The following is a 22,040-nucleotide window of genomic DNA, read 5'->3' on the forward strand; positions in this document are numbered from 1 at the left end:
GGGTCCGTGGGAAACTCGGAAATCGGCGGGTTGGAGCCGGCTTCCGAACCCGAACGGGATTTCTGCAATTTTCGGAGCCCCCTCCCCGCCCCCAGTGCACCCGCAATTGTCTCCTAAAATCACCCCCATTGTGTTCAATTCTGGGCACCACGCTTTAGGAAGGATGTCAAGGCCTTAGAGAGGCTGCAGAAGAGATTTACTAGAATGGTACCAGGTATGAGAGACTTCGGTTAAGTGGAGAGACTGGAGAAGCTGGGGTTGTTCTCCTTAGAGCAGAGAAGGTTAAGAGGAGATTTGATGGAGGTGTTCAGAATCATGAATGGTTTTGATAGAATAAATAGGGAGAAACTGTTTCCAGTGACAGAAGGGTTGGTAACCAGAGGATACAGATTTAAGGTGATCGGCAAAAGAACCAGAGGCGACACGAGGAAACATTTTTTTACGCAGCGAGTTGTTATGATCTGGAATGCACTGACTGAAAGAGTGGTGGAAGCAGATTCAATCATAAGTTTCAAAATGAAATTGGATAAATACTTGAAGGGAAAAAATTTACAGGGCTATGGGGAAAATGCGGAGGAGTTGGACTTCCGAAGAGCCGGCACAGGCACAATGGGCCGAATGGCCTCCTTCTGTGCTATATCGTACTATAATACTATGATACTGTGATATTATGAAGGAAAGAGTACCTCCTTATTTCTCACTTGTTTCACGAGGACCTCCACAGCTGTATCATAGAATTGGGGTGCCCTGCTCAATGTCATGCTGACTGTTGCCTCTGTAACCTGCTGTCCACTGACTATCTTTGAAAAGTCTACTTCCCCTTTAAGAGCTGCAGGCTGCCTTTAATTGGCGGCAGGCCCTCCGGATTTCCTACCTCCCCAGACGCCGAGCGATTAGCGCTGGCAGCTCGTCTGTTCTATTTAAATGAGGCCCAACCACCAAAATCAACCAGGGCCCCTGCCGACGTCATCGGGTGTTCAGAGCAGACACCTCTCCCACTGCTCGCCCGATCTTTGGTAAATGCGGGTCCCTTGTGGGAAAGACAGGAGAAATTATAATGGGGAATAAGGAAATCGCAGAGACTTTAAACAAATATTTTGTATCAGTCTTCACAGTAGAAGACACAAAAAACATACTTGAAATAATGGAGAACCAGGGTCAAACGAGAGTGAGGAACTTAAAGTAATTAATATTAGCAAAGAAAAAGTACTGGAGGAATTAATTAGAGTAAAAGCTGATAAATCCCCTAGACTTGATGGCCTGCATCCTAGGGTTTTAAAAGAGGTGGCTGCAGAGATAATGGATGCATTGGTTGTGATCTTCCAAAATTCCCCAGATTCTAGAATAGTTCCTGTGGATTGGAAGGTAGCAAATATATCCCTGCTATTCAATAAAGGAGGGAGAGAGAAAACAGGGAATTATAGGCCAGTTAGCCTAGAAGAGTAGTAGGGAAAATGCTAGAATCTATTATCAAGGACGTGGTAACAGCACGCTTAGAAAATCATAATATGATTAGGCAGAGTCAACTCGGTTTCGTGAAAAGGAAATCGTGTTTGACAAATCTATTAGAGTTTTTTGAGGGTGTAACTAGCAGGGTAGATAAGGAGGTACCTGTGGATGTGATATATTTGGATTTTCAAAAGGCATTCGATAAGGTCCCACACAAGAGGTTGTTACATAAGATTAGGGCTCATGGGATTGAGGGTAACATATTAGCATGGATTAATGGACAGAAAGCAGAGAGTAGGAATAAATGGGTCATTGTCAGGTTGGCAGGTTGTAACTAGTGGGGTGCCGCAAGGATCAGTGCTTGGGCCTCAGCTATTTATAATCTATATCAATGACTTAGATGAGGGGACAGAGTGTAATGTATCCAAGTTTGCTGACGATACAAATCTAAATGGGAAAGTAAGCTGTGAGGAGGATACAAAGAGTCTGCAAAGGGATATAGGCAGGTTAAGTGATTGGGCAAAAAGGTGACAGATGGAGTATAATGTGGGGAAATGTGAAATTATCCACTTGGCAGGATGAGTAGAAAAGCAGAATATTTTTTAAAAGGTGAGATACTAGTAAATGTTGGTATTCAGAGGGATTTGGGTGTCCCCCTACACGAATCACAGAAAGTTAACATGCAGGTACTGCAAGAAAATAGGAAAGAAAATGATATGTTAACCTTTATTGCAAGGAGGTTGGAGTATAAAAGTAAGGAAGTCTTGCTGCAATTATATAGGGCTTTGGTAAGACCACACCTGGAGTACTGTGTACAGTTTTGGTCTCCTTACCTAAGGAAGGATATACCTGCCACAGAGGGGATGCACCGAAGGTTCACAAGATTGATTCCTGGGATGAGAGGGTTGTCCTATGAGGAGAGATTGAGTAGAATGGGCCTATATTCTCTAGAGTTTAGAAGAATGAGAAGCGATTTCATTGAAACATATAAAATTCTTAGAGGGCTTGACAGGGTAGATGCTGAGAGGCTGTGTCCCATGTCTAGAGAGTCTAGGGGGCATAGTCTCAGGATAAGGGGTCAGCCATTTAGGGTGAGGAAAATTTCTTCTTTCAGAGTGTTGTGAACCTTTGGAATTGTCTATCACAGAGGGCTGTGGATGGTCAGTCTTTGAGTGTATTCAAAACTTAGGTCGATAGATTCTTGGACACTAAAGGAATCAAGGGATATGGGGATAGGGTGGGTAAGTGGAGTTGAGGTAGAAGATCAGTCATGATCATATTGAATGGCGGAGCAAGCTCGAGGGGCTGTATGGCCTATTCCTGCTCCTATTTCTTATGTTCTTATGATCTGCACCAGAGACGATAATGGTCCCCGTGTTTCTTTCAAAAGTCACAACGAGCATTGTTGTACCTGCACACATCTCCACACATTCATTATGCTCCAGAGGAGCATTAACTCTTTTACCTATTTTAGGCTATTGTGGTTAGGTTTGGTCGAATAACAAGGTGAGTCAAGTGCGCCAAACTTCAGAAAAGGACTGGCTCACGCTACAGCTGATGGAGTGATTTGCACTTTAACGGGATAAGCTGAAAGGACTGAATGACCTTTCCTCATTCCAAGAGTTTTTCTATTTTTACGTTAAAGTGACTGCAGATTTTTCTTTAGTTTTCAGTTTACGGTGCAAGTAAGTGATTTTTACAGGTCCATGTGGCATTGAAAGATCAGTAAAGCAAACTGACAACTAGTGCAAATAACTGCAACTCTGTACTGCTGAAGTCTTAATCCAAAGTAGTGTCCTGAGGGAAAATAACTAGTTTGATATTAAAGAAACGTTTGTGTTTACATTGATCAAAGTCACAAAACAAATTGGCAATCACAATGTATCGAAGATGGACACACTTGCATAAAAGCCCAAAGGGGTATATGTTAGCACATTATCATCCCAAAGGGCTTTTTATCTGCACAAAACCATTCTTAGATTTAGTGACAAGACTTTTCCTCTTTAATTCAAAATATCTTGTCAAACTTCATCCGATAACAAAATGCTGACTTTTCGCTTCAAGTAAAACTATAACAGACTGGGCTCTATTTTGACTTTTGGCCGACCAACTGGCAGAGGGCATTGGTTGGCGATTCTGATGCCCAACCTTATTTAAATTTGGCAGGCAAGCTGCGGGTTGCCAAACAGGCCTCAAGTTCAGGCTGGGACGGCTGCCAGCAAGGTAAGTCGTGGGGGGCGGGGGTGGGGTGGGGTTTGTGATTGCGGAGGCTGGGGATCTCAATCGGGCTCCTCCAGTGCCCACAAAATGAATTTGACAGTTACCTTTATTGGATCTCTTTGGTTGCATTGCTTGTGACACTGATCGGAGTGTGCACAGCGCAGGCTATGACCAGTTCCAACCAAATATGGCAATCGGGATCCTATTTACGTAATAGGGCCTCGATTTCCATGTTAAAAGGGGCCTTTTCCCTTAAACAGGCAGGCGCTTTGGACACCCGGCGCTAAGTCCCTTTCAAAATGGCTCATTTTGAGGTTACCCCATTTAAGGCAGGCGAAGGCAGTGAATATTGACCCCACTGACTCATATTTACTTGTGATCAAGAATTTTATCTATTTAAGTCTGGAATAGCAGGGTTAATTTTCTAACTTTCCACTGCCAGAAGAGAGCCTCATCCAGCACCAGAGCAAATCAGAAATTTGGGCATGTGCTGTGCAAAATGTTCTGACCAAATGGTTGGAAATTAGCATGCCGCTTGTGCTTGAATTTTTGATATGTGTTGCCAGCAGGCAAAGCTCATCGCCAACAGTGTGAAATCTGAAAATGACCCCTGCCATCCCTAAATTTCCATAAATGGGGTTAAATTGGCTCATGGCAAAGAGTCACCATGGCTGCATCATATTTTCTAATGGAAGCCCTTCCTAATTTGTTGGCACTGCGAGCCAAGGAGTTTAGAATCTGATGAGGCAACAGCATTTAAAGAGCTGCAGCTCGCCATAAAAGGGGAAGTAATGCTGAGGGCAGAAAAGGGGACTAAATATGACTGAAAATTGGCAGAACAGCTGGAAACTTGGCTGGCACCTGGTTACGTAAGGTGCCGACCTTGTGCCCATTTCCTGGATGGTTTTGTTGGAGCAAAGCCTCTACCCACTCCTTAGAAGGCCATCAACAAAAGTGGGGAGGTAGGTCCAGGGCAGGGACTCAAAACATGAAAGTTCCCATGCCCTGTAGTTAGGGATCTGGCATGTGATCTGCACTGGAATGCCTGTTGAGACCACCGAGATCTGCTGCTTCGCGAATTATCAGGGCCGACAGTTCACAACGGCAAACCTGCGACATGTGAACAACACTGCTCCTTTTGAAGCTGAGAACTTGGGAATCCTTTTGCAGGAGGTGCACCAAAGAAGGGTGGTCTTATCTCGGTTGAAGAGACTCCTAGTTCTCTCAGCTTCATCCTTAACTATTTCAACGCCCTTCGTGGAGTATGTGTTAATTATTTTTCTTTCCTATGTGCTGTATCTTGCACTTGCCCACATTAAGTTTCACCTGCCGTTGATCCGGCTGACTATTTATTTTGTCCAGCTCATTGTAATTTCTGAGGTGGCCCTTCTGATTCCACTCCCAGTTTGAAATTAAATGTTACCACTTTTCTTTGAGATTCTGAGTCCAGGTTATTTAAGTAAATGAGAAACAGTAGTGGTCCCAACACCAAACCCTGGCAGACCCCACTCACTACTTCCCTTTCCCCCACCCTGACATAAGTCCTCTACTCTTGAACCAATTTCTTATCCATTCCCAGGGCTTACTTTGAATCAAAGCTTGAGTTTGGCTAATAGCCTTTCATGTGGGACTTTGTCGAATGCTTTGTTGACGTTTAAATACACTATACAGTAGGGCTTTCCACAGTCTACTTCCTCAAAGACGTTGGTCAGACATGATCTTCTCCTTCTGGATGCTGCTTACAAAGTTATTATAGTACAAATACTGTTCAATTTTACTCCAAACAATTCCATTATTTTATACAGACATGCGACTAATAGGCTTGCAGTTGCCTGTATCTGTTTTATCTCCCTTGTTGAATTCAGGCGTCACATCAGCCTGTTTCCAACCAACTGGTAGTTCCTCAGTGTCCACTGACACCCATTTCACCATCAATATTGGGGCACAAAGTTGGGAAACGCAAACTTTCTATTCCTCCAGGCCCACAAGGTATCCTCAGAAAAGTTCAATAAAGAGACTTACCTTGGCCTCTTCTGGCCACTCAGCTGACAGCCATCAGGTCTGCCTGTCAGGTTTGGCACCATGTAGACCTCCCTAATCTTTGAGTTAATATGGCACTGTGGCGCTAAAGACATCATCAGACATCACTTTGAATGTAAAGTAGGACTCATCTGCCTGAGGCGGGTCCTCATGCCAATTTTGAGGTGAGTTAAATTGGCAGGGGCAGGAACATGTCTGGAACGTGGCGCAAACTCCCCCCCCCACCCCGCCATTTTATAGATTCTCCCGCCCCATTTACCATTCCAATGAAATTTTTTGAATAACAGTTTGATTTTCACTTATGCTGTTTCCCTATTGGTGATTGGTCAGGGGGAGAAAGATTGCTTTAGTCATATTTTTTGTTCTACATAGGATAATGTACATTAAAAAAAATGAAGTTAGATTACTGTTCTGAGATACCTTTAATGAGAACCTGAAGATTGCAGGTGGAGCAAGGCAACAGAGTGATTTAAAAATAAGAACAAGGATTTTAAAGTCAATGTACTCGCTGTCTGGGGAGCCTACAGAATTTGGCAAGGACAGAAATGCTATGTTTGCGGAGCATATTTTGAGATAGGACACATGTGCAATAGTCGTGGATGAAATGGAAATTATGTAGGGTGGAGCTCAGGAGGCTGACGAGCATAATCCTGCTTAGATTTTGCAGTCCATGTACCCCATTCTTATCTTTGTTGCTCTGTTAACTGTCTTCCAGAGCCCCACATGTGTAAATAGCCTAGTTTAATTCAGCAGGGGTGCCAGTGCACCGTGTTTCACATTGCCTTGCTTCAGGCACTTTTTTTTTAGAGTTAATCCGTTTGTCAGTGTTGAATAAATAGTGCTGATTTAAATGGACTTTTGGCTGACTTTCATGCTGGTGATTCAGAATTCCAATGGGTCGTCAGGGAGGAAATGGCCACAACACAAATGCTGCAGCTAATTCCTCTCTCTAGTCGAAAGATCACAAGAAAATATATATTTTTTTCTCTCTCTGTAAAAACTTGGATAGTTATCCCATTTTAATGGTGAATATAATTGACGTGTATATTACATTTTTTATCAGTAAACTAATTTTTAAAATTAGTTTTGCTACTAATATTCTACAGTGGACTGTAATATTGTGCGACATGGAAGAAACAAACAAATTAGGGGGCACCTGACTTAGTCTCTGCCTTCTTCACAACAATGGAGAGGACAGGGTAAATAACACTGGACTATACATTCCTCTGATCAATAATTATAACCAAATAGTCACCTTGGAAAAACAGGGTGTAATGTCAGCAGAAAATGTTAATGGACTATTTATCCAAGCTTTTCGCTGATTGGAGAATTCCTACCAGTGGAAAAATGAGTGAAAAAAATAGCCAATTTTTTTCTTCTGTAAGATCATGAGGGACTTGTGCAACTTCCCTCAACTGCATAGTCAAAGTGAAAGGTTTGACCTGGTTAGACCTGAAGTTAGTGGGCTTAACAAAGAGAAATTTTGAAACATGATCACAGCAGTGGCAGAAGTGGATAGTGCAAATCCAATTCACATCAACTCCTTCCACGACAAGCAATTCTCACTGAAACTGCATCAACTGCAGAGATAGTAATTATACTATTTGTCACTTTTGATACTTCACAGCAAAAGAAAATGTAAAAGTGATCTTTCTAGAGATTAAAAATGGAATGTGCTTGTAAATACACATTTTACTTAGATTTAAAAACTATTGTTTTTTTCTCCATCTGATTATCTCAGAAAAGAAATGGGCACAATTTTCTGATTCCCTATACTAAAAGGTCATGAAAAGGGAGGCAGAGACCCATTACACCTGGCTCCACTTCCTTTATGTTGTCCCAAGCTTTCCAGAAACTTCCGCAATAGTGGAGCAGGATCTGTGTCTGCAATAGGTATAGGCCCAGCATTTAATGGTAATGATGTGGGGTAATTCATTCCCAATGTCCTGCCTCTGTTTCTTATGCTTATTGTCCAAGGGCATTCAAGGGGCTGATAGTGGGCCTTATATCAGAACCCCTTCAGGTTGGTGGGTCTAAGGGGGCTCTGGCAGCAAGGTGAAGGGCACCCTAAAGACCAGTCAAAGATTTTATGTTCTCTAGTCACCCACCAGATCTTTGGGCCTTGGGGCCTACGGGTTGTTGTTTTCAACAGCAGCCACAAGGCCCCAGGGCCAGTGTCTGGGTCTGCAGCTGCAGGTCGCTCAGGCCTTTGGCTGCACTCCACTTTCTGCTGCCATTTCCCAGCAAAAGGCTCCACTGGGGTCAGGCCTGTGCTGCAGATGCAACCAGGCCAGATCAATGGCCCGGCCCACCAAATTCAGGTGCTGCTCAGCCTGGACAGGCACAGCACATTTTGGCACCAAGGAAAATCAGCCCCATGGAGTTTCAATTCTTATTATCATTAATGAGTTTTAACAAAAGCCACAGGCAAAGGCAGAATGCAGATGGCACAGAAATGTAGAACACCAGGAGAACCTTGATTATAGATTGGAATGGGAATGACAGTGATAGAATTACATTTTTGAAATGTGACACACCCTCAGTATTAGAAACATATTCCACTTTTTTCTCAAGTAATATTATTATCATTGAGAATATTAGAGTTCATAATTAATACTTTTTTTTAAAAAAAGTAAAAGATCTTAAATATTATTTGCTGAATCATACTCTTGTATGTTAGTTCCTCACTGAAACTTTATTGTGGGGTACCCAAACTTTGTGTCTCCTTAGACTACATAGGTGCATACCATGGAGTCTTGGTGGCCACATACAAACTGCTGGTGCTAACAGATCTTGTTGGTCTGATGCGTTAGTGATAGCACTCTCTCATCTGAGATAGAAGGTTGTGGTTTCAAGTCCCACTCCAGAGCCTTGAGCACAAAATCTAGGTTGACACTCCAGCGCAGTACTGAGGGAGTGCTGCACTGTCGGAGGCTTTTCCGAAGAGGCGTTAAACCAAGGCCCCATCTGCCCTCTCAGGTGGACGTAAAAGATCCTATGGCATTATTTCGAAGAAGAGCAGGGGAGTTCTCCCTAGACTCCTGGCTAATAGTTATCCCTCAACCAACATCACTAAACCAGATTATCTGATCATTATCTCATTGCTCTTTGTGGAACCTTGCTGTGCAAATTGGCTGCCGCATCTCCTACATTACAATAGTGATTACACTTCAAAAGTTCATTGGCATACTGAGGTGGTGAAAGGCGCTAGAAAAATGCAGGTCTTTCTTTTCTTCTTTCTAATTTAGGATTTATTCATTAATGAGGCAGCAGCGCTAAGAATTGTCTTCTACAAACCTCCAGGCCCACAAAATTGAAACAAGACAAACCAACGAGTAAGAAATACAAGAATAAATAAGACTGAGTTGCCTGGACTTCAAGGGTTGGATTACCTGGGCTCAGGAGATGCTTCTGCCTCATTGACCACCATTTGGACAACCAGCTTTAATAAATACCTTTAAAAGGAAAACCCATAATTCACAATTTCAGATTATTAGCAGGACAGAGCAGAATAACCATGGGGCAAGACAATAGCTTGACTTCTAATATTTGGTGTGGTGCTGATGAAAATTAATTCAGGGCCTTAGTAATTAATGCCTGCACATTGTAAAAGCTAATGCTTGAGTGCAGTACTAAGGGAGTACTTCGTTGTCAGAAGTGGCATCTTTCAGATGAGATGTTATTCTGAGGGCCTGTCTACCTTTTCAGGTGGACGTAAAAGATCCCATGCCACTACTTGAAGCTCAGGGAGTTTTCCCAATGTCCTGGCCAAAATTGCTCCCTTAACCTACACCATTAAAAACAGATTAACTAGTCATTCATCTCATTTGCTGCTTGTGGGACACAAAATTGGCTGCCAATTTTGCCAACATAACAGTGACTAGACTTATTAATTAATTGGATGTAAAGCACTTTCAGATGACCTGAAGATGTGACAAGACCCTATTAATTAAAATTATGTTTCTTTCTTCATAAAATGTGGAAGTAAGGGCAAGAAGCAGATTTCTGTTTTCAAAATCAGACTTTTGATGTAGGGTTAACATTTTTAGAACCTTCTAGAAACTCTATGCAAAAACTGGATTCTCCAGTCCAAATCCAGACAGTGAGCAACTTTAATATATGGCGCCCTGGTTGTTTACTTTCTCAACAGTAAGGACAGTACTTCTTCAAATTCTATTTCACTATCAGCTCACCGTGAAACAAGGAACAAAAGTCTAGACTCAGTCATCAAATTCTGTTGTGACCCTAAGACACAAATGATTTGGTGTTCTTTTAATGTTCCACGTCTACTGTTGGCTGAATACATAGACATGCTCTTTTTGACTGATTAAAATGTATCTCCGTGCTTCCTACATGTTTCATGCATCTCGTGGCAGACTGTTCTTGAATTAACTTAATGAACGAGTCAATTCTCATACGTTGGGGATATTCAGACAAAATCAGTCTGAAAAATCAAGACAGTCAATTAGCAGTCAGTCAGCCATTGCATGTGGGTTTTGCTCTGCAGAGAGCGGCTGCCTTCTGTCAGTTCCATTTAGCCAGAGTTTCTACATCTTATTTCTATGTCTGTTACGAACAATCTAGCTAACTTAGACTCTGACAGAATTCTGTTCTTCCATTTTCTGGACAGGGAGGGAAGATCCCAATCAGGTGGACAGCTCCAGAGGCGATAGCCTACCGCAAGTTTACCTCAGCCAGTGATGTTTGGAGTTATGGAATCGTCATGTGGGAAGTGATGTCATATGGAGAGAGACCTTACTGGGAAATGACTAATCAAGATGTAAGTACGCCTGAGCATCAGACCTTGTAGGCAGTCACTGAAGAATTCATTTAGCCTGGAAACTACTGTAGGCAGTGCTACATGAATGCTAAATGAAATTCCTTTCTATTTTAACAGAGGCATTAACACAATTATTTTTTTTTAATTAATGCCTCTGTTAAACTAGCCTAGTTAAACTCAAAGTCAAGCCTCATCAATCAATAATGACCAATTGAGCAAGATATTGGAGAGTGACCGGAGCAGAACCAAAACTCAGCACAGAGTTAACACCTTCAGCAGAGGACAGGAGGAGGGGATCTAGGTAAACTCACATTTCAGTCCATGAATAACAAGACGATTTAAAAGAAAATACTTATCTAAACGTGAATATATTCTGATCACAGGGACATCACAGACAATCCCAATCCCGCCCTTACCCAATGTGCACAAACTTGCACTTGCACAGTCATTGCTGTAACAGAGTGCTGAGGCCAATGGTAATACCTCTAACCTTGGCCTGGATGAGATCTGCCAAATTAGTACCGAGCAGGAAACAGACCCGAGTCCTTCCTAGCCCCTATGCATGAGGGAAGATTTCCTTTGTGTACTGTGTGTAACAAAAGCCTTAAATCCCTTTTGCAAAGATCAGCTTTCCGATTTTGTGGCATATTGCACACAGAGGAAATCTAACCCCATGTGGTGTGCTTGCTTGCTGAGCCAACATTCCATTTCCAAAGAGCAGAAATATAAAGGCTGAGAGCTACTTTCTGAAGTTCCATGAAATACGTGCCAGACCTTTGCTGCAATTGATTTCTCTCATCAATCTCAATTGCTGTGGTGAAAAGCCAGTGCTCTTGCGGTTAAGAAAGTAGGCCGACAATGGAAAGGAATTGAAGGGTACCTGTTTTTGACATGCGCTCCCAGCAGGCAGGGCTCTTCACCAGAAGCACAGAAGTGGAATAGTTTACCCTTAAGGGCCACATTTGATGAGTATAGATCGGTTACGATACATCATGTTAGAATGCCTCATTAAGAAATAAATCCAGGCACAGTGAGCTAAATATGTTTACTGACAAATATAATGCAATGTTCCCTTTTTGAAAGGGCAGTGCTCTGATAGTCTGCAAGCTACAAATCGATTCAGTGCGTGAGGGTTTAACTGGAAGGGAGCTAAATTGTAGTGAAGTGAGATGAAAAATGTGCGACAGCAGGTACGCGTTGCCACTTGAAAAACGTTTGGTTTGTTTGCAACAGGTGATAAAGGCTGTGGAGGAAGGCTATCGCTTGCCAACTCCCATGGACTGTCCAGCCACTCTTTACCAATTGATGCTTGACTGCTGGCAGAAGGATCGCAACAGCAGGCCCAAATTTGAAGAAATTGTTAGCATTTTAGATAAAATGATTCGCAATCCGTGCAGCTTGAAGACGTTAGTTAACGCCTCCACAAGGTACGCTGATTTCTGTGCAGTAGCAATTATTTAAGATAATTGGCAGGGGGGAGATGAGGAGACTTTTGTTTTACACAGCGAGTTGTTATGATCTGGAATGCACTGCCTAAAAGGGTGTTGGAAGCAGATTCAATAGTAACTTTCAAAATTGGATAAATACTTGAAAATGAAATATTTGCAGGGCATGGGGAAAGAGCGGGGGTATGGGACTAATTGGATAGCTCTTTCAAAGAGCAGGCACAGGCATGATGGGCCAAATGGCCTGCTTCTGTGCTGTGTGATTCTATGATTCTAGCTGCTGTTTTCATGATTAGTAGTAAACAGTGAGGAGGATAATAGCAGACTTCAGGAGGACATAGACAGACTGGTGAAATGGGCAGACACATGGCAGATGAAATTTAATGCAGAGAAGTGTGAAGTGATGCATTTGGGAAGGAAGAATGAGGAGAGGCAATATAAACTAAATGGTACAATTTTAAAGGGGGTGCAGGAACAGAAGATCTGGGGGTTTGTGTACAGAAATCTTTGAAGGTGGCAGGACAAGTTGATAAGGCTGTTAAAAAAGCATATGGGATCCTTGGCTTTACAAATAGAGGTATAGGGCTCAATTTTAGGGGGAAATTGTGGGGGCAGGGGGGGCTCCGAAAGCCGGGGAAATCCCGTTCGGTTTGGAAGCCGGCTCCAACCCGTCGACTTCCGAGTTTCCCAGGGACCCACCTATGTGCGCGGTCAACCCGAAACCGGAAGTCCCACCGGCAATTAAAGCCAGCGGGATGACAGTTAATGAGACAAATGTACCTCAGTGAGGTACTTAAGGTACTTTACCTGTGACAGATTAAGTGATTGTAACGATTTTTAACTTACCTGGGTGGCTTGCCCACTGCTTCTGACTCACACCTGGTGAAGGCGTGAAGGGCCAGATCAGGGAAAAAGAAACTAAATAAATTAAATAAAAAACCATAGAAGGAAGTTAAAACACAAAATCAACCTACCTTTCCACCCTTCTCTGATGTCCGATGTCTCCCTCTCCGATCTCCCCCACTTCACCCCCCTCCACCGATCTTCCCCTCTCCCCCCTGATCTTCCCCTCTCCCCCCTGATCTTCCCCCTCCCCCCAGATCTTCCCCCTCCCCCCAGATCTTTCCCTCTCCCCCCCCGATCTTTCCCTCTCCCCCCCCCGATCTTCCAGTCTCCCCACCCCCATCCTGTCAATCAGGCTGGCTGCCGGGTGTGAAACCCGGAGAGGACATTAATCTTCAGCAATCACCATGCGATCGTATTGGAAACGGTAAGTCTTGTTTATGCGGGTTTGCTACGCGCACCTTCACGCCCCCTCCAGCCCCCTCCCCGCCAACCTGCCACCATTGCAAAATGGACCCCATAGAGTACAACAACAAGGAAGTTATGCTAAACTTTTGTAAATCACTGGTTAGGCCTCAGCTGGAGCATTGTATTCAATTCTGGGCACCACATTAGGAAGAATGTCAAAGCCTTGGAGAGGGTGCAGAAGAGATTTACTAGAATGGTACCAGGGCTGAGGGACTTCAGTTAGGTGGAGAGACTGGAGAAGCTGGGATTGTTCTCCTTAGAGCAGAGAAATCTAAGGGGAGATTTAATAGAGGCATTCAAAATCATGAAGGGTTTTGCTAGAGTAAATAAGGAGAAACTGTTTGAAAGGTCAGTGACCAGAGAACACAGATTTATGGTAATAGGCAAAAGAGCCAGAGGTGAGATGTGGAGAAATCTTTTTACACAGTGAGTTATGATGATCTGGAATGTGCTGCCTGAAAGGGTAGTGGAAACGGATTCAATAGTAACTTTCAAAGGGGAATTGGATAAGTACTTGAAGGGGAGAAAATTGCACTGCTATGGGGAAAGAGAAAGGGGAATGTGGCTAATTGGATAGCTCTTTCACAGGCACGATGGGCTGAATGGCCTCCTTCTGTGCTGTAAGATTCTATGATTCTATGATTAGTTTTCTTTTTAAGAATGTATTGCTAATTGTTCTGGCTGTTGAGAGTGTACTGAGAATTGCAGTTCCTACCAGTGACACTTCACCTGATTCCTTAATAATTTGTTGGGATATGAAAGCCTAGCCACCAACCATAAGTAAAGGTACATCCTGAGAAATCATGAAAAATGCTCAAGGCTGTCATTCATACATGGCAGAATATTGCATCGTTACGACACTAGCATTTAATTTGGGGCAAGTATGTTAGTGCCCCTACCAGTGGGGAGCCTTGTCCACCTGCTGTGCCTGTGGTGTGCACACGGCCCGTGATTTTCTGTCTGCCTGTTTTAAAGAATGGAGCATCGCAGGCAGCACGCCTGCAGTTTCCTGATGTGCACTTCTGGCAGATGAGGCTCCCCACTGGCAATGCCCAAGGTACTTTATAAGGGGATTGGAGGGCACTCAGTCGAAAGAGCGAGAAAAGCCAGGAGAGGTGTTCAAAAGTGTGGTCCAAGCGGTGGGCCTTGAGGACACTTGAAGATGGAGATGCAGGAGACAAGGCAGGTGGGTTTAGGAGGAGAATTCCAAAGTGTAGGAACATGGTGGCTAAAGGTGCTGCCGCTAATGGTGGAGCAGAGGAACGGGTCTGAAATGCACTGTTGGAAGATCAGAGGGCGGTTTTGGGAGCTAGGGCTGGAGAAGATCATGGAGGTAGAGTGGAATAAAACCATGTAGGAATTTGAAAACCAGGACCAGGACTTTAAAGTCATTTCACTGATGGACAGGAGCCAGTGGAGGTCGGCAAGGGGCGATGAGTGTGTGATACTTGCAAAGAATAGGATATGGGAGTGGCAAAGTCAAAATAAAATGCAGAAAAGAATGGGTAAAAGCAAGGCAGCAAGAAATAAATAAAATAAAAACATTCAAAGCCTCGAAACGGAGAAAGAGAGATGCCAGTCTTCCTGATCTGCTAAGAAAAAGAATCTTGGAAACTGGAGATTACAAAACAGAAAATGGTAACGGATATCAGGTCTGTCAGAGTCTGTAAGAGAAAGATGTCTCAGGCATGAGCCTTCAGGGTTCCACCTAACATGAACCCACCTTTCAGCTGCTGCCTGACCTGCATGTCTAGTGTTTTCTGTTTTAATTCCCAATGATGTGTTGGTGCTTCCAACCAGTTCAATTCCAATTTTCCTTTCTTTTTTTTTTATTTGTTGCCAAGATTGTCCATCTGGGATCTATAATGGCGCTGACCTTCAGAGTTAAAAAGGAAAAAAAACTTTATTCGATTTAAAATGGAGCAAGAGTGGGAGTCTGACAGGGGTCAGCAGGCAGGAAATGCAGTTAGCAAAAAAGATTGGGTGATTGCATGAATTTCAATATCCAATCTTCAAAACGTTTAGTACTAATGCACTTTAGTCATTTTTTTTTGCATTCTAAACATGTCTATTAAATTTGAACTTACTATCAGTCACAGGGCTGCAGCTTATTGCTATCGTAGCAATACAACAGGAAACAGAGAATTGAGTACAAAAATTGTTTCTGAAAAAAATAAGAAATTAATTATTAAAGAACAGAGGAGCAACAGAAGAGATATTTTATTACGAAGATATTTAATCAGATGTACTAGTATTTACTGTCATCCTGCAAGAAATATATTCAACTTATCAATCTGACCACAATCCATACCTTCCCTACAATGAAAGTCTTTTTCAGTTCTGTACTTAACAATGATGGATGGTGTGTTTAAAGTTTTATTTAAGTGAACTGAAACATTAGAACACTGATTCTTTCCAAATATTTTTGTTAGGTCGGTGAAACCTGTACATTATTGATAATACACTTTTCTTTATTCAAATAAATACGTGATTCATACACAGTAACATAGATTACTGCTGGAGATACTGCTTGTTGTAGAGGTACACAGCACTGAAACTGTGGCAATTTCCTCTCCAAAAACAAGAAGCAAAAATACTGCAGATGCTGGTAATCTGAAACAAAACCAGAAAACACTGGAAAAACTCAGCACATCAGGCAGCATCTGCCCAAAGAACACAAGTCGACATTCTGTCTTCCTCAGAACTGGACGAAATTACTGATGGAGAGCATTTAAAAAAGAACAGAACATGGGAAAGGGAGATGGTGGGAGTGGGCGGGGAACACCTAACGACCAGACTGAGGATAAGAATTAGAATGACCTGTAAAGTGCTTAAGTGGAGAACTGAGATGGTAAAATGGTAGAATGATATGATCTGGAATGCGCAGCCTGAAAGGGCAGTTGAAGCAGATTCAGTAGTAACTTTCTAAAGGGATTTGGATAAATACTTGAAAAGGAAAAATGTTCAGGTCTATGGGGAAAGAGCAGGGGAGTGGGACTAATTGGATAGCTCTTTCAAAGAGCCGGCACAGGCACAATGAACCAAATGGCCTCCTTCTGTGCTGTAATTCTATGATCTAGTGATACGCACATGAGACAAAAGGAAGCACAACAAAAGAAATGAAAGAAATAAAAGACATACATAAGACACAGAGAGTGTGAGAACATTGGAATACAGGAACAGGAGTAGGCCATTCAGCCCTTCGAGCCTGCTCCGCCATTTGATAAGATCATGGCTGATCTGTGATCTAACTCCATATACCTGCCTTTGGCCCATATCCCTTAATACCTTTGGTTGCCAAAAAGCTATCTATCTCAGATTTAAATTTAGCAATTGAGCTAGTATCAATTGCCGTTTGCAGAAGAGAGTTCCAAACTTCTACCGCCCTTTGTGTGTAGAAATATTTTCTAATCTCACTCCTGAAAGGTCTGGCTCTAATTTTTAGACTGTGCCCCCTACTCCTAGAATCCCCAACCAGCGGAAACAGTTTCTCTCTATCCACCCTATCTGTTCCCCTTAATATCTTATAAACTTCGATCAGATCACCCCTTAACCTTATAAACTCTAGAGAATACAAACACAATTTGAGTAATCTCTCCTCGTAACTTAACCCTTGAAGTCCGGGTATCATTTCAGTAAACCTACACTGCACTCCCTCCAAGGCCAATATGTCCTCCCGAAGGTGCAGTGCCCAGAACTGCTCACAGTACTCCAGGTGCGGTCTAACCAGGGTTTTGTATAGCTGCAGCATAACATCTGCCCTCTTGTACTCTAGTTCTCCAGATATAAAGGCCAGCATTCAATTAGCCTGATTGATTATTTTCTGCACCTGTTCATGATACTTCAATGATCTATGTACCTGAACCCCTAAGTCCCTTTGGACATCCACTGTTTTTAACTTTTTACCATTTAGAAAGTACCCTGTTCTATCCTTTTTTGATCCAAAGTGGATGACCTCACATTTGTCTACATTGAATTCCATTTGCCACAGTTTTGCCCATTCACCCAATCTATCAATATCCCTTTGTAAATTTATGTTTTCATCTACACTGCTTACAATGCCACCAATCTTTGTGCCATCGGCAAACTTAGATATGAGACTTTCTATGCCTTCATCTAAGTCATTAATAAATATTGTGAATAATTGAAGCCCCAAGACAGATCCCTGCGGGACTCCACTAGTCACATCCTGCCAATGTGAGTACCTACCCATAATCCCTACTCTCTGTCGTCTTTCGCTCAGCCAACTTCCTAAGTCCGTACTTTTCCCTCGATTCCATGGGCTTCTATCTTAGCTAACAGTCTCTTACGTGGGACTTTATCAAATGCCTTCTGAAAGTCCATATAAATAACATCCATTGACATTCCCCTGTCCACTACTTTAGTCACCTCTTCAAAAAATTCAGTCAAGTTTGTCAGGCACGACCTACCTTTTACAAATCCATGCTGACTCCCTCTGATTAACTGAAAATTCTCGAGGTGTTCAGTCACCCTATCCTTAATTATAGACTCCAGCATTTTCCCCACAACAGATGTTAGGCTAACTGGTCTATAATTCCCTAGTTTCCCTCTCTCTCCTTTCTTAAAAAGCGGAGTGACGTGCAATTTTCCAATCTAAAGGGACATTTCCTGAATCTAGAGAACTTTGAAAGATTATAGTTAGGGCATCTGCAATGTGCTCACCTACTTCTTTTAAAACCCTGGGATGGAAACCATCTGGTCCTGGGGATTTGTCACTCTTTAGTGCTAAAGGAGGATAGGTAAGTAGAATGGGAAGCATGAAAAACTGACAAAGTGGAACAGGCACAGGAATCTAGTAGAAGAACATTTCCTCTCCACTATATATAGCAAAAGCGTAAGTTCATTTTTAAAAAATATACGTATGTTTATGATTTTGATAAAAAGAGCGAAAAGAGGAACAATACGTGTACTATTACTGTCTAGTACCAACAAGAGAGAGAGAGGAATAGAAGAAAGCCAAACCCTGACAAGTAAAGATCTTTTTAAATTTCAATCTGATTATTACCACCTGTAACTTGACAACCGAACTGTGGCAGGACAGCCCCTGCATAAGTACTTTTCTCCCATCGGTTTCTTCCCCTGTAGCTCATTGCGTGGTATTAAGGGGACTAGGGTCAGGATGAAAACATCCTACACCCCTTGCACATTAGAGTGCTGCCAATTGAGTATCTCTAATTTCCTTCATACCCAAGGCGACTGTCTGTGTGCTCTGATAGTGCACATTGTAACACCTTCCTCCCTGACATCTCTTCATCATTAAATTGACAATTATGCTGCAGTTATACTGGACATATGTGCTTTTACAGTGATATGGGTGCACAATACTGAATTATACTGTCCATTCACACCACTCTGTAGTAAGGAGCAAGCAAAGTTTTATGCCTCAGTGTGTAACTGCATGTATTCAACTCTACTCACCCGCCTTTGTCAAAGATAGAAATGACTGGGCAGGATTTTGACTCTTTTATAAAATTAGAGACTGAAAGGAGGTTTGAGCAGATCAAAGGGGTTCTTTAAACTATAATTTTAAAGTCTTACAAAGTCTGCTGCATTTATTCTTTGATGAGTATGAAGACAAAGCAATGTAAGACTAGCAACAGGAGGTTGGCTCATATCTGATGTCAAACTGCTGCCAAATTGACTTCAGTTCACTAGTAATTCTTGTGTCGCCACCGAGCAGAAACTATTTTGCAATGACCCAAATTGTGCAATACAACTTGAAGAACTTCTTATTACAGATGTGTTCATGTGTAGCTACTGCTAACAATGGGACTTAGCCCTTGCTCCTTTATCTTTTGTAGTTTGCTGAAGTGATTCACCCAGGTTTCTAATTTTAAAATTGCCATTCTCATTTAATCGTGTTAGCTAAGGTCTGCTGGTGAGGCATCTGGATTAGTCTATCACTAGGGCCACACCTAACCAGTTTTGATTAGCACAACTGTCCCCACTCCCCAGAATTTATGCTGGTGGCTGGTTGAAAGCTTTATATATATATATATATATATATATATATATGCGTATATATATATTTCATATCACTCACATGTGAAATCAGTCAGACCTTCAAGAACAAGAAACACAACACAATACTGCACTGCCTGGGAGGAATCCTCTCCTGGAAATAGAATACCATCCCAGAATTTGAACCATCTAGTGGGTAATACATATTTTCTTGTTCCGTGCTCAAGCTAGGGCTCATGAGGGTAATGCAGATGACAGTGTTTGGTGTACAACTCTCTCTCTCTCTCTCTAATATTCATTACAGTGAAGTATTCTGCACCACCTTTTCTTTTTGCACTGATGTTGGTGCAGTATAACGCACTGTCATTATAAATAACTATTTTTTTTCTGAATATACTGCTTCACGTTGCTCCAGGAACTCAAGTGACGGGATTGATATCCGCAAGTTATTTTGGTACAGTGGGTACAAGTGTGCTGCTCACTGACTGCTTTCAGAATCAGACACAACAGACAGACAGGACAGTGGAGAGGATTGCTGGCTGAAGAGACTGAGCTTACTGCTCACTGTAGTTCCCCCCACATCCAAAAGATGCATGATCTAACAGCCTATGGCCGGGGACAGGTGACGCTCTTCTCCTTTAGGGCTTTTTTTTGCATTGCATAAAGTGGCAATTCTTCCTATCACATTATTCACCAACCTCCCTTTAAATGTTAGATAAACTGCATGCCACGGTGGTGAGCAAAATATCAGGCTTGGGAACATGGTGGTGCCCAATATCTAAATATCAATCAATGTAAATGTGTCATATTCTATAAAATAATTTTGAATATCAAAGTCTGCCTTCAGTAATAGCTAAAACACTTGAAGCTAATAAAAGCTTCATTGCATTTTTGAATCTGAAACATGGAACAAAATCTCAGTGAGTAGAATGGGGTATAATGTACCTGCTGTAGTCATAGTATAGAGTTTCCTTGTGTATAAAGTGAAATAATGATCCATGGCTAAGCATAGCTATATTTTTACATTACATAAAATGAGCAAGCTTAAAAATAGGAATGTTGTTCTGACCAGTCCCTATATACCAAATGTGGTTCAATAAAGGTGTGTCTTTATGAAAAAGTGCTTGCCAGCCTTTTTGTTTTAGTCTAGAGAACCAAGTATTGTTTTCTTCATCAATGAGGGTGTTATGATGAACTTCACTGCAAATTACATCATTGCATAAGATGTTTGCAAACAAATAAAAAAAGGTTCATCAAACACTTTAACTTTACAGGAGTGTTTATGTGCTTTTTGTGTTTTTTCTAGAGTGTCTAACTTGCTGGTGGAGCACAATACAATGGGTCTTGGTGCCTTCCAATCTGTGGGAGAATGGCTGGAGTCCCTGAAGATGGGTCGGTACATGGAAAATTTCAATGAAAGTGGATACACCTCGTTGGATATTGTGACAAAAATAACTTTAGAGTGAGTAATTTCTCATTTACTGTTGCTGTTTGCGCTGCTTGAAAGGGATTAGCATAAACTGTTGGCACGAGGAGGTATTCACAGGTCACTACTTGTTCTACCTGACTGTCAGTGAGATAAAACAAACTCCGTAAAAGGAAGATCCATTGAATGAGGAGTCATTGTTCCTTCCTGTCTTCTTTCTGATCAGTGTTCTGTGTCTGGTCCAATGTGGCAGTGACCACATTCCTCTGGTTTATCTGCACTGATTTCTATATTGCCATTGCCTTGAACACAATGGGGTCAGTAGCCCAATGTGTCTGACTCGCATTATTTTATCGGCAGTATTTTAAATGGGTTAACGTTAAAATAATACCCATCGGAAAATCTATGCTGCTGACTCCAATACTTTCATTCCTGCCCATCAGAACAATCAGTTCTGTAGATTTTAGGAAAATACATACTTTTCTTTTAGCAGTGAGCTCTTGTCACAACACTAGTTTTCACAGACTCTCACTACCTTGAGCCTAAAGTACTAATGCTCCAATACAATGATGCCCCGGGTCTGGCTAAGTATCTTATAGAGTTTACAAATTGCCTTGTAGGATCCTGCAATCCAGGAATACCCACTAGCTTTTTATCGTGGCCCATGTATGTTTTGTCTTACTCAATATCCACAAATACAAACTAACTGTTCACAGTGCTGTATTGAGCCTTGTACCTCATGTCCCACCAAGAACAAAACCATTGCTGCTGCCAATCTCTTAAAGCCGCAGTGGCCTCACAATAACATTTTTTCTAATATATAGGGAAGAGTTTAAGAAGCCTACCTGTGACAACACCTTGTTTCTCATACTATCCATTTTGAAGGTACAAGAGTAAATTGACCGGTTCCCCCTACTTCCACTTCCATAACATCGCCTGTGTCTGCCCCTGCCTCGGCTCATCTGCTGCTGAAACCCTCATCCATGCCTTTGTTACCTCTAGATTTGACTATTCCAATGCTCTCCTGGCTGGCCTCCCATCATCCACCCTCCAGAAACTTCAGCTCATCCAAAACTCTGCTGCTCATATCCTAACTCACATCAAATCCCATTCACCCATCACCCCTGTGCTCGCTGACTTACATTGGCTCCCAGTCCAGGAACGCCTCGATTTAAAAATTCTCATCCTTGTTTTCAAATCCCCCCATGGCCTCACCCCTCACTATCTCTGTAACCTCCTCCAGCCCTGCACCCCCCGAGATCTCTGCGCTCCTCCATTTCTTGCCTCTTGCTTATCCCTGATTTTAATCGCTCCACCATTGGCGGCAGTGCCTTCAGTTGCCTAGGCCCTAAGCTCTGGAATTCCCTCCTTAAACCTCTTTGCCTCT

General features: G+C 42.3%; 1 protein-coding gene across 1 annotated transcript in view; it reads left to right on the forward strand.

Annotated features, from left to right (window-relative positions):
* LOC137321173 (ephrin type-A receptor 5) overlaps window positions 1-22,040 on the forward strand; it is a 365,797-nt gene that overhangs the window by 337,579 nt on the left and 6,178 nt on the right. Inside the window, exons 14-16 of the mRNA XM_067983437.1 lie at window positions 10,340-10,489; window positions 11,723-11,916; window positions 20,534-20,689. Coding sequence (XP_067839538.1) covers window positions 10,340-10,489; window positions 11,723-11,916; window positions 20,534-20,689 — 500 coding nt within the window. The remainder of the gene's footprint in view (window positions 1-10,339; window positions 10,490-11,722; window positions 11,917-20,533; window positions 20,690-22,040) is intronic.

Source organism: Heptranchias perlo, chromosome 4 (assembly GCF_035084215.1).
Source record: "Heptranchias perlo isolate sHepPer1 chromosome 4, sHepPer1.hap1, whole genome shotgun sequence".
Lineage (NCBI taxonomy): Eukaryota > Metazoa > Chordata > Chondrichthyes > Hexanchiformes > Hexanchidae > Heptranchias > Heptranchias perlo.